This window comes from Aspergillus oryzae, chromosome 1 (assembly GCF_000184455.2).
Source record: "Aspergillus oryzae RIB40 DNA, chromosome 1".
Lineage (NCBI taxonomy): Eukaryota > Fungi > Ascomycota > Eurotiomycetes > Eurotiales > Aspergillaceae > Aspergillus > Aspergillus oryzae.
In genome coordinates, this window is record NC_036435.1 from 3,638,524 (window position 1) to 3,650,840 (window position 12,317).

Here is a 12,317-nt window from a genome sequence, read left to right on the forward strand (position 1 = left end):
TCTAGTCGATGTTTAGATGGGGAAAGAAAAAACAGGGACAAATGATTTATATTAAGAGTATATCAGCTGGCGGGCTTATGTTGACCGCCAGTCTTTTGAACCGGTTCCACTCATCCTTTCACTTGGTGTGCAACTGTGGTTGTGATACAGCAGAAAGGGTACAACCTAACCACAAGTAGTTGCCCATGACCAGTCTCGTGACTGGGCTATTCGTGTTGAGGTCTATTGTATGGTTATGAGACGGCATTTGGTTAGGAGAACTTGTCATATTGCGTGGATAGTTAAGTATGAGACTAGGGTAGTTTGAACATTGCATAGAACATTGGTTGGATAGAAAAACGTAAATCTAAGCCTATCTATATCTTCGCCCGCAGCTTCGTACTGTCCATCCTCACCCCCTCGTCATCCTGTTCGGCTACTTCCAGCACTGGCAGCTTCTTTGGCATAATGCGTCGTGGATTAGAACCAGGGATCACTGAGTACTTCGAGAAATCTGAGACTCCGCAGTATTGGCGCAAGAAGTCCTCGTCGAGCGCCAACATTCCGTTCACGGTCTCTGCTGGTGAATTTAAAATGCCGATCACGGCATCGGAGAACACAGTCTGCATTGCCGGATTAGATATATGATACTAATGCTGTGAATGAACTTACAGGCTTCCTAAGGTCGGCTTTACGAGAAGGGTCTTTTGACGTAGTCACTTCCGTCGCAGCTGACTCGGTGCTCTGCATACGTAAGTTACCATCCACAGGAAGCAATTTGCACTGTGTAAGTGACATACCGTAGCTGGCCAAAGACTGGTAACCGCCATATCCTTATGACCCTGTCTCACAAAATCCATCGCAAGACCTCGGGTAAGAACGCTCATCGCGACTTTGCCTGCGGTGTGTCAGCATTACATATTCCCCAGACAACTGGATGTCAAAAGTGAGCAACAAACCCATAGCATAAGCCGTCTTGCCCCTGAAAAACCTCGAATAGATAGGCGGCGACACAACAATGATACGTCCCTTCCACGCATTTCTCTCAAATTCAGGCAGCGCCGCCTGCACAGTGGCATACAACCCCTCAGGGTTAACCCGCTGCATAAGCTGAAACCGCTTCGTCGGCGTGTTTGCGACAGACGACCACCAAATTGCCCCAGAGTTGTAGACAAGGACGTCCAGTCTGCCCGCGAGACGCACGGTTTCTTTCACCATGTTCTCAACTTGGGAGACATCGCGGACATCGACCTGGATTGCGAAGGCTTTGCCACCGGCTTCTTTGATCTCGCGCTCAACAGTGGCGATTGTTGATTTGTTGGAGTTGGGGTCTGGTGGGAAAGGGACTGTTTCATAGGCATTCGATGTGGTTTTGGCTGCCACGACGACTGAAGTTTTCTTTAGTTGTTGTTTTCGTTGATTGATTATTGTGGGGTGTGGAGGTACATACCTGTGTAGTCGTTCTTCGCTAGGTCAATGGCGATTTGACGGCCTAGGCCCCGTGAGGCGCCTACAACTAGGGCAACCGGTTTGGGTAATGTCATTGTTGGAGCTTGACTCTGTCGTGGACTCGTACAGGAAGTTGTAGGTTCCTCTTCAGACTGCGCGCAGTGGGGGCTATTCCTTTTTATATACGAACATGGAAGTATTGTAAGTATCTAACCCCGGATTTGACCACCTTACTTTTATCCTCGGGACGTGGGCTGTTGTGTTTTGTCATTCGTGTCGTGACCGAATTTATTGTTGGATGCCGACCCGAGCTCGGCTCGGCCCATTAATACAACAACATTATTATTCTCCACCGTGGGTAGGACTATACATGATGTTCTCACGTATTCATCACGCCAGATTTGGCCGCCATAATTTTGAAAGTTCGTATTTAGTGTTCCTACAGCTGTAGTCTTGTCTCTACTTTTCCGGACTATGATGACCGGTATTCAGGAGACTTTTCGAGAAAGTTTTTGGCCTATGAATCATCTAGGGCAGCACAACGATTTGAGACCTTAGACCGGGTCCCAGTTGAGGAAGTACTCTGCCGTCCTCTATGGCCTGTATTGAAGGGTTGTCCTCGATGTTGGTTATCGACTCGTCGTCTGCAAAAGACAGGGGATGCAAGTCCACCTGTACTCTTTCCTGACAACGAAAAACAAGTCGTTATAAATGAAAAGCGGAAACGGCAGGGTCAGAATTCAATACTGCTTTAGACACACATTGCATCTCAGGCTGACCTTCACTGGCAACCCGTCGCTCACCTCAGCCATAGCTGTGGAAGCTTTAAGCAGTGGATCTTCAGTGATGTGCGACTATTGATGCTTGGCCTTGTTGCGCCTAGAGCCCAGGTCGAAACCGACAGGTTGTTTTACAACCAATGTATTACCAAACACGGCCATTGACACGGTTTTTAGTTCCTTCTGCATGATTAGGTGCAGTACTCAAATGGCTTGAGTTCTAACAACCCTAATTGAGAATCAGGTAGCATTGTCTGCCCCCTGTGAATTCCCAATTCGGATAATCTCCCGAAGATTTCGCAGCACCGCAGTAGGTTCGCAGCTTTCTAGTGCATCCCCAAGATCGCCTGGGGAGATATCATCAGCGCTACCGGGAGTAGCGCCGGAGCCAGATCCGAATGACGTGGTTTCGACCTCACGGAATGCAGTACCCGACCCATGAGACCGAAGCAAGGCAGCCTGTCGCCTCTGAGTTTCTCGCGCCAGGATCTGAAATACAACCCTGCTCTGCGGAAGAACCACCTGCTGTAGCTTTGGCCGTTTGAAGGATGTTGGTCTCCGAGGTGCTTCGGGGTCATCTTGTTTGTCTCCAATTGCACGTTTGTGACATTCCTCCACAGCGACCGACAGTAGTTTGTTGAATTGGTCTGGGGCTGTCATTGTTTGGAAGAACTCCAAGAATAGCGTTGCAATGGGCCATGTCTTGGCCAAGGCCTCTAGTAGTTCGAGATTGGACTCCAGTGTCAACCTGATACCGTGTAGGAGAGATGGTAATGAAGCATCCATTTGATGCTTCAAGGTTACGAAGGACGTTACGGCGTGGCAGATTCTATACACATGTTAGGATAATGAAATAAGACACAGGTATGAATGGGCAGCATACATGAACGTAGGCGAGTATTGAAGCTCATTATGTGAAAGAAGCGTCTCCATAATTGAGACAATGGTTGAAGCAGCATGAAAAGCCGAGCTCTGGGATTCTTTGGATGAAAACGGGGCCTGTAGTAGATGCAGCTGGCATACGATTGTGCTGAGGGCCGTTAGCACACTACAAGCTTTCTATGTAATAGACAAACTTACTAGAATGTAGAAAATAGTATCGCTGACAGAAACGTATGGCGCGTCTGCCTCCAATGTAGCTCTGGCGGACAGGCCACGAGCCATTCGTTTAACCCAAGCTCGCACTGGGCAGCCCCAGCACTGCGAGCGTCCTGAGTAGACCTTGCAGAAAGGTTCAAACACAAACCCAGATCCATAAGCTGGCAGAGTTTAACATACTCCATGAAGAACCTAGCCTGAACTTCACCTGTCGGCTCAGATGGTGCATTTCCATCATACTCGACAAAATCACTCTCTGTTAGTGGCTCTACCGTGCAGTAATTTGGATTAATATGCAATGGCCGGCCAAACGCTGCGGCTACGGAGCGGTCGCGGGTATACAGTGTCCACCATATCCGCTTGCGGAGGCCTCGTTCTGATGGCTGGAGGCCAGTGTACCTTTCACTAATTCGCTTAGTTGGGACCGAGAAACCATTGACTCGATGTTTTACCTATCATGTAGTCCAAGTTCCTGTGCCAAAGCAATACCCAGCCGACTCCAGTAGAATATCCCGCTTTCAGTAAGATCTTTGACCAGTCAACACAACTGAAAATGAATCAAGGTGGTCGTGGAGGCATACCGTCAGGGCCTTCCCAATAAGCACCTAGCAATACCACAGCTTGAACGACAGTTATAAGGTTAGTCTCATAACCAGCATCATATAGTGCCTTAGCTTTCTTATAGAACGTTCGCGGCGATACGGTATACTCTTTTGATCTCTGTTCGCTGGTAGAGCATCGAGATGCAACCATGAGCATCGCTTGTAGCAGTAGAATCGACGGCGAGTCTTCCGCACTTTCATACTGCCTCAAGAAAGCATCACGGTCTACCACCGGCAGTATTGGCGCTACCCATTTGAAGAATACCTCCACAAGCGTATCCTGGACAGCTTTAGGCGGGAGACGAAAAGCATCTCGACGGTGTAGGATTTCGAGTTCAAGCGGCTCCAGATGATCGGGATGACATGTTGAGTGATATTCTGCCATAGAGAACTATTACTAGTAATGTAAGTCGAGGAAGATTGAATGCCGCCAAAGGGAAAGTGTATTGTGTCTGGTCTGCTTATCGACGTTCATATCAGACACCTCGGCTCAATTATGATTGGCTGAAATGGATTGTATGGTCCAGTCTACAATCCATGTCTCACCGCCCTGGCAGAATTTCTTCCATTCACGCCTCTGCATGAGTGTCGTCTTCCCTATACTTCGCGACTCATCCCAATACAGTTGAAAGAAATCTCTTTCAGGCTAAGAATCATGTCGGCCGATTCAGCTACATTACAGGACCTCGACCTCGAGGACGAGCAGTATGACTCAGCCGATGACGAAGACTTCCAGGTAGACGCGGCCCAAGACGACGACGCCCTCACTGGTTCCGATAGCGACGACGAGGCCATCGAGCCCGCAACAAAAAAGCGCAAGGCGGGAAACAAAGCGCCGGAGCAGGAAGACCCCAGTCTCGACTCGGGCGACGAAGCGACGATTCAAAAGGCCAAGGCAAAGAAGGCCAAGAAGCAGAAGGGAAAGGACGAAGATGGGGACGATGAGGATGATGTTGATGTTGATTTTGACGACGAGGAGGGTGGCCCTGGCGGCTTCGTTCGGACACGGGCTATGAAGATGCGAACGTGCGTTCCCCTTTCTCTTCTGTTCGTTGTTGCGTCCGCTTAGTACTGACTTTGCCGTTGTATAGCCAGGAAGAGCGGAAGCCTCTGGCGAGGATCGATGGAGCAACTGTCGACGTGGATGCGCTGTGGGAGAAGATGAATGCTCCTGATATGGCTTTGGGACAGCATTCTACGCAGGCTGAGAAAAAGAACGATACTCCGGTCGAGGGGGACAAAGACACGGAGATGCGTGATGGTGAAACCCCCCTCATTGAGGAAAAGCGGCAAGCAAGTCAATACTCGGAGGAGATGGTGAAGATCAAGCGTACCTACAAATTCGCAGGTGAATGGATTACGGAAGAAAAGATCGTCCCCAAAGATTCAGCGGAGGCCAAGCTTTATATGGCCAACGAAAACGACGTCGAAACAGTCACCGCCGCCGAGAACGCGACGGATATCAAAAACACCACCAAAATTCGCAGGCCCCTTCGAAAGGTCTCTCGCTTCGACCCAAACCCATCCGGATTCATCAAGAAAAGCTGGGATAAGCAGTCTGTCCCACAAACAACAGGGGAAGAGAATGCTCGTGGTCCCAAGATCAACACTGTCGAGAAGTCGCGCTTGGACTGGGCCGCGTACGTCGATCAAGCCGGCATCAAGGACGAGCTCAGAACCCACAGCAAGGCCAAGGAAGGTTTCCTTGGTCGCATGGATTTCTTGGATCGCGTTGGTGCCAAGGAAGAGGAAGAGAGAAGAAACATACGTTTGAAGGGGTTGTAAAGGGCATGTCAACCCTCGTTTTGTCGCTTTTGCGCGCACAGATCGGTACAGATGGAATTTCTTTGCTATATCCGACATATACATTCCGATCTGTTTACTGGCCCATTTAACCTGCGTTGCCCTCTCCAGCTTTGAGCGGAGATCGGTATACATGAGAAGTTCCGCAAGATTGGACCATGGTTACCAAAAACCCTCGGTGCTCAAGTTGGTGATACGCTCGCTGACTATCAGCTCTAAGGGAATCCGTACGTGCGACGTCTGCTGTTGTTGAGCAGCAGTAGTCAACTCAGACCAGTGAAGACGCACGTATTACACATGCAGTCACCCTACATATATAGGGACGTCCGATTCATTCCGGACGACCATCGTTTGGTCGAAATTATACAAGCTCCAGAGAGCAGCTGTATCGTGCTGACGGCCTTCAGGTTTCCGCATCGCTTCAAGTACAAGTTATCATTTGTACGGCGCGAGGGCACACACACTGTAGTTAAACTATCGCAAGGACTTTGTGACATGTACACATAGCTCCACCTACACCAAAATATCCTAATAATATGTACATACATCATTGCAAAACCTAACGCACCATAGACATACAATACTCGTAGAACATACAGCTCCCATCTTCATCACCCTTTATACTGAACATTCTCAGTTGAAGCGAACAGACTGGCTAGCCTTGTCACTACGAAATTTCCAGGCTGAAGCAGTGGAGTTCTCGCTCTTCTTGGGCAGGTACTTAATACCTGAGGTGGAACATCCAGGAGACGTAACTGGCATCGAATTAGCTCACTTGACAACATACAATAACGCATGGACTGGTGACACTTACGAGTGTCGATTGGCTGGTACTCGCCAGTGATCGCATTGCCCTTGATGTTATAGAAATACCAAATCTCGTTCAGTGCACCGTCCTCGCAGCTGATGTAGGGCTTCTTGCCGTCATGGATCGCGGCAAGAGCGGATTCGATCTCACTCCGTTTGTAAGTCTTGGAGGAATCGGGGACGATACCGGCTTTGGCGAGAGCCTGGGGTTATTAGATGTGGCTTCTCAAGGGTGAACGGAAGAAACAGACAAGAAATAATTAAAATGAGGCTATAAGAGATGGGATAAATGAAAGAGAGAGATATGACAAACCTTGTAGCTATCCAGACCCTTGAAAAGGTCTACAGTCTTCTGCAAATAATCACCCACTTCCTTCTGCGGGGAGTAATCCTTGTAACAGCTCGGTTCAATCGTGTTGATGCAGGTACCTTTCCGTTACACAAAGTTAGCAATCCACGAGCCTTATAGTGGCGCTTAAAGGCCTGTAGTGTAACTGATGCTTACCGTGCTTGTTCCACTCGTGCTCCCAGAATTCTTCATCGTCGCCCTCATAGTTGGGCCAGTATTTCTTCATGTAGGACAGAAGTTCGGTCCGGCCCTGCTCCTGAAGAATGGCAGTGATGTTCGAGTACTCGCGCGACTTGTCGCAGAATTGCCCGTAGCTGCCATCGCAATTATCAGGCCTAGACATTGTCAGTTCTATCCGCTGTGTTTTGAGTATTTCCGCACTAACCAAAGTCCGTGGATGGTCCAGGAATCGGAGGGACCACTTGGGGGATTTGTGTCCCAAAATTGTGTCTGCAGGAGGGCGCCTCCTGGGGAGTTGAAGCAGCAGGAGTCGGCTACTGCGGTCGAGTTCTGACAGCTGAAGGGAATATCCTTCGGGCAGGACGGGAACTCAAACACTGCGCCCGCTGCTAATTGCATAGCACCAAGGGCAAGCATGCCCATGGAGGGGAGAGATGGTGTGGAAGGCATCGTCGAGGAAAATGATCCGATAGAAGCCTACTGGGAGAGGATGGTGAGAGATGGCCTGGGAGAGGCAGGCATTGCGCCTATTTATTTAGTCGGAGCCCCATATGGTCTACAAAGACCAAGAAAACAAGCGTGTTTATTGACTAGCAAGGAATCACTTCGCTTCGATCCACTGACTGTTGATAGCGGCACATGTTATGATAAGCGGCTTCTGATTTGAGGGGAGATAGAATCGACTGGCTGATGGGAAAAAGCAACGAGGATCGGACAAGACCGTCAAGACCCGCTAATCTCCTGATTCCGTTAGCCACTAAGTGCCGACCACTGAGAGCTTGCAGCCAATTGCAGAACGTCTCGGTGGTCTGGAGTAACGGCCCAAAATGCTCCGTCGGGGCGCCTTCGGTCCAAAGCAAAAGGAGTGGACAGAAAAATCAGGGCAATGTCGATCGCGGGCGACTGCTTGAGCACCATGTATCAGAACGTTGCATCGGCCAACTGCACAATTTGTGCTCTCATTCTGCTTCGCCAGAGCTTGTGAGTATTATCTCCCTGTACATCTCTTGTTAATTAAACCGCCAAGTCCACGTGTCTGTCGAATTGATGTGAAGGGCTGAATAAAACATCGGCCCGTTCTTTAGCTTCAGTCGAAAAGCGAGCTAAAATGGAACGGCGGGGAGAAGAAAAGACCAAGAAATAGTTTCATAAGATTATAATTCATTAGTGGTAATTTGTGCGACGATGCGCCCGTCAGGCAGAATTGCCATTGGACTGCGAAGACAACGAGTGATGCAGAACCCAGCAATCACAATAACAGAACTCGTGTTTTTCACGCTGGCGTGCAACTCCTTTGGCCATTGTTTCAATATATGACTTAGCGCAACAATATTATAAGCGAAGGCCAGAGCGTTCACCGGCTTTCGTAAGGGCCAGTTTGGTGAGTTCAAAATGCAATAATATGGCTGCAGCAAGAGAGCGGAGGATCGGAGGTCGGAGGCTCTTGTAAATGTACAGAATCCTGCCCCCACGTTTGACAGTATAAGCGAATGTGCCAACCGAAGCAGTGGTCACCGAACGTCTTGGTAGTGGGAAGGCATCTCCATCTTCCGGAAGAGTGATAAGCAATCAACCGGTCAGTCCTTCGGTCGCTATAGATCTGAGGGGGAAACAACGGCTGTGACCTCACCAGGAAATCAACATTTCTATACCACGATCAGCGGAAACAGAATATGGGATTCAATTCCGAGTGCGACATTTTCAGCAACATCCAAGTCCCAGATTTCCGTCTGAGAATCTGAGGATTTGAATAAGCATCGACGCTGGTTTCAGCATAGAGTAATCAAGTCCCCAGAAGAACGAGCACCGTGTGTGCTTGGCATTCTGGCGATGAATGCATAAGCAAAAGGGAGATAAGCTCTTGCGATCAAGAAGTCATCGCCAGATCCCTTGACGAGAAATGTTTAACAGATATGATAAAGCCAGGTTGAAGAAGTTGGTGTGAGAGACCGAACGGCAGTAAACTTGGTGTCGCGTGAGCTTGCTCTGCTGGCCTGACAGCCTGAGGCTGCCTATCATAATTCCCAGCGCGCCCAAAACACATTTAGAAACACCAACCTATAATATCCCACTTCACACCAGCGATGTACTTGCAATCACGCCTCATCCGCGGGTAACCGCAAGAGGTTGGACGTGTGGATTCATTGAGTCATAAACACAGTCCGATACCGGAAATCCGTGGTGAGGTACTCCGTATAACTCTCGAGGGAGGATGATACAGGTCACAAAGTCGTGAGATCTAAACCCAAAAATTGGAGCCACTCTGCTAAAGAATATCGGCTACCGATCCCACCAGTGACAACACAGCAGTCCTTCGAGCCCAATTCGATACCCGCAATTGGTCGGCGTTCCGAGATTTCAATTCAGAATATCAAGCTGCCATGGCAAGCAGTAATCCACCATTTCGCATTACCCCGGCGCAGAGCGCAGAACATATAGAAGCAGCCAAAGCCCTTTTTACGTCGTACGCCGAATGGCTAGGCCTCGATCTTACCTTCCAAGATTTCGCCTCCGAGCTACAGTCTCTCCCTGGTCAATACGCTGCACCCCATGGGGAATTATTGCTAGCCTATAATGCCGGAGAGGGGATTCCTATCGGATGCGTGGCTGTCCGGCCTCTCAAGCAGAGGTCGGGCGAAAAACAAGGAGACGTTCAAAACCATAGAGGATACTGTGAGATGAAAAGGTTGTATGTCTCTCCCGAAGCACGGGGAACAGGACTGGGGAAAGCCTTGGTGAATTCCATCGTTGAGCGGGCGAAGGATCTCGGATATAAGGAGATGAGACTCGATACCCTTCCCTCAATGGTGGGCGCCATACAGTTGTATAAGAGGGTGGGGTTCGTGGAAATAGCTCCTTATTATGAGACTCCCTTGGAGGAGACGCTCTTTCTCGGGTTGGATCTTACGCAGGATCTATAGACAAAAACTCGAATACCAGTCTCAATTGCTTCTCTGGATATCGTAAGGATCAGTTGACGCGCTCTGGTACTAATAAAAGCCTATGGGTTAAGGTACTCCAAGCCGGGTGCTCAAACTCGGGATCTAATAATCTCTCGTCTTGGATGTCGTCTTTTTGAGTACGGGAGTACATCACACAACTACTTAGATAAATGAAATATCGAGCCAACACGGATAAAATATAGAGCAGTCGTGTTCTCAAACTCAAACCGTTGTGCTTAAGCTTTTGAAAATTCCAGCACTCATCGTAGTCTCCTGCACCATTCCAAGCAGTTGTTATTATAGTCTAAGGTACGATTCCAACACGTACCGTCTCTGTATGTTTGCCAAACAGCGTAGCAACTGTCGAGCCGAGCTTCAAGCAGACACCAGTATGGTCATAGATTATCTGTCTTTGGTAAAGCACATTGTGTGGGTGTAAGACTCCGCACAATCATAGAGCTACATAGCAATCTGATTGGTGACGTTCACGAGTATCAAGATATACGAGCTAGGATTCGTAAATGAATTGGAGTCGTAAGACAGTGAGGTTAAATGAAAGAATCTAGTCCTTCCTCGTTGGACCTGTGCTTGGTGTATAGACTATTCTGGGCGCTTGCATAAATAGGGGTTATGACTGAGGGACCATGTTTGTACCTGGATCATAGACTCCATATGCTGTTTCTCTACAGAGCAGAAGAATATGATCGTAAGAACGTAAGAGGGCACGAAGTAGAGGGCAGGGATAAGTGCTCAACATGTGCTCTCAACTAGGAAACACCCACACCATTCCACTTACGAATAGACAATCTCACCCAATCTATGAAATCAAGGTCACGTTGACTACTTCAAAACACGGACAAGTTTACTCAAAATACAACCAAATCGCCCGTATCTCGGGTAAGAGTAAGGCAAATAACATACTAAAGAAGAGGATCACCCTTCCATACATATGATATCATATAATCAGAGTAGGAGCAAACCAGTTTATGCAGGCGTAGTGTAACCATCTCACCGGTATTCTCGTACTGGCTATTATTTGCTCATCAAACAGGGCGTCCAGAAATGATCTTTGCAGCATGTCAAGTAAGGACGGGATAAGGCGAACCATTAATTCTGTTCTAGCAGGATTCCGGTGCAGACAGGGGGGGCGTAATTGCTGAGTCGGTGAGGGAAATCACTTGGAATAGAATCACTCTCACCTGACCTTGGATGCAGGTTCGGTTCAACGGCTCACTCGAATCACGCCGGCGGTAAGCCGTTTAGTACCGTCAGTTGGTACCATTACTACAATGGGTTGGCGGTATAGTTCATGCAAGGCTGCACCCGCCTATGCTCAGCCGTTCTTTTTCTTGGGTCAGGATTGGACTTCGAAAGCCTCCGCCACATGATGAACTATCATCCGAAATGACTTCGGAATTGTAAGATTGGACGAAGAGAGCCAAGAGGTAGTATCCGAATGCCGCGCATTGTGACGGTGCCTAGGTGAACTCTGATTGCGAGTGTTGGGCGCATGCCATGAAGCTAAATATGTTGTGCAACTATCATCGAACTCAGTCATGGCTAACAATACCGGAGACTGGCCAATCAGTGGGGTAATCAACAAAAAGGCGCATCTCAAATGCAACCATGACATGGGGTTGAAGTTGGACGGGAGTACGCATCAACCATGATTCATGAGTTCCTTGGAATCGGTACCTAGTGGAGTGATAGTTACATTCCACGCTCAGTATAGAATGTCCGTGCAGTGGTATATTTTAGTTCGAGGTGGTACAAGTTGTGGAAGCTAATGTACATCCTCATCGATCACTACCAACGGTGGTAGGTGGAAACTTTTTCCTTGGGTCCACCGAGTACATAATTCGTCCAATTCGCACGAGTCATGGAATGTAGTACCAAATGTCAGACAAATTACGACCCGAAGTATCTGGTACTTTGCCATCGGTGGCTGAAGATGTCTAGACCAAGTATCAGGTCCATCTCAACATATTCGCCAAGCTCGCCCGAGACTAGTTTGGGCCCCGCTTCCTCGCAGATCATCCCGCCGGTGAGACCGGAGATGATGGGGTACCAACCCTGATTTTGGTATGGATAGCCACTAACTTGTGGAGCAAACCAAATAGACGCGCTCAGGCAGTTGAGACAGAAGTTGTTATTATACCAGAAAGAAAACAAGAAAGAAAGCGTGTCTAGTGACACATAGTACAATCCTAAGTGGGGTTAGATAGGTAAGAAAAACAAAAATAAGATAAAATCGAAAAAAGTAAAAAGTACAGAGAGAAAAGAAGATAAGGAGAGCATGAGATCGTCAGCGTGCATCCGCCATAATCCG

At 48.5% G+C, this 12,317-nt stretch overlaps 5 protein-coding genes across 5 annotated transcripts; 2 read left to right on the forward strand and 3 right to left on the reverse strand.

Annotated features, from left to right (window-relative positions):
- Window positions 1-356: 356 nt before the first annotated feature.
- On the reverse strand, window positions 357-2,240 carry AO090005001047 (short chain dehydrogenase family protein; the record flags this gene model as incomplete). Its single annotated transcript, XM_023233491.1, has 6 exons — window positions 357-602; window positions 652-723; window positions 780-877; window positions 939-1,367; window positions 1,430-1,538; window positions 2,208-2,240. 6 exons carry the CDS (start codon window positions 2,238-2,240, stop codon window positions 357-359), a joined length of 987 nt encoding a protein of 328 aa, XP_023089203.1.
- Window positions 2,241-2,447: 207 nt separating this feature from the next.
- Window positions 2,448-3,140, reverse strand: AO090005001046 (transcription factor domain-containing protein; the record flags this gene model as incomplete). The annotated part of the gene is made up of 2 exons (XM_023233496.1): window positions 2,448-2,955; window positions 3,091-3,140. The coding sequence occupies 2 exons, from the start codon at window positions 3,138-3,140 to the stop codon at window positions 2,448-2,450; spliced, it is 558 nt and encodes a 185-aa protein (XP_023089202.1).
- Window positions 3,141-4,562: 1,422 nt separating this feature from the next.
- swc5 (putative Swr1p complex component (Swc5)) lies at window positions 4,563-5,692 on the forward strand (the record flags this gene model as incomplete). Its single annotated transcript, XM_001817973.1, has 2 exons — window positions 4,563-4,933; window positions 4,999-5,692. The coding sequence occupies 2 exons, from the start codon at window positions 4,563-4,565 to the stop codon at window positions 5,690-5,692; spliced, it is 1,065 nt and encodes a 354-aa protein (XP_001818025.1).
- A 651-nt stretch (window positions 5,693-6,343) lies between these two features.
- On the reverse strand, window positions 6,344-7,496 carry AO090005001044 (T2 family ribonuclease; the record flags this gene model as incomplete). The annotated part of the gene is made up of 5 exons (XM_001817972.3): window positions 6,344-6,465; window positions 6,525-6,720; window positions 6,831-6,946; window positions 7,023-7,201; window positions 7,252-7,496. 5 exons carry the CDS (start codon window positions 7,494-7,496, stop codon window positions 6,344-6,346), a joined length of 858 nt encoding a protein of 285 aa, XP_001818024.1.
- A 1,931-nt stretch (window positions 7,497-9,427) lies between these two features.
- AO090005001042 (GNAT family N-acetyltransferase) lies at window positions 9,428-9,967 on the forward strand (the record flags this gene model as incomplete). Its single annotated transcript, XM_001817971.1, has 1 exon — window positions 9,428-9,967. One exon carries the CDS (start codon window positions 9,428-9,430, stop codon window positions 9,965-9,967), a length of 540 nt encoding a protein of 179 aa, XP_001818023.1.
- Window positions 9,968-12,317: the final 2,350 nt, after the last annotated feature.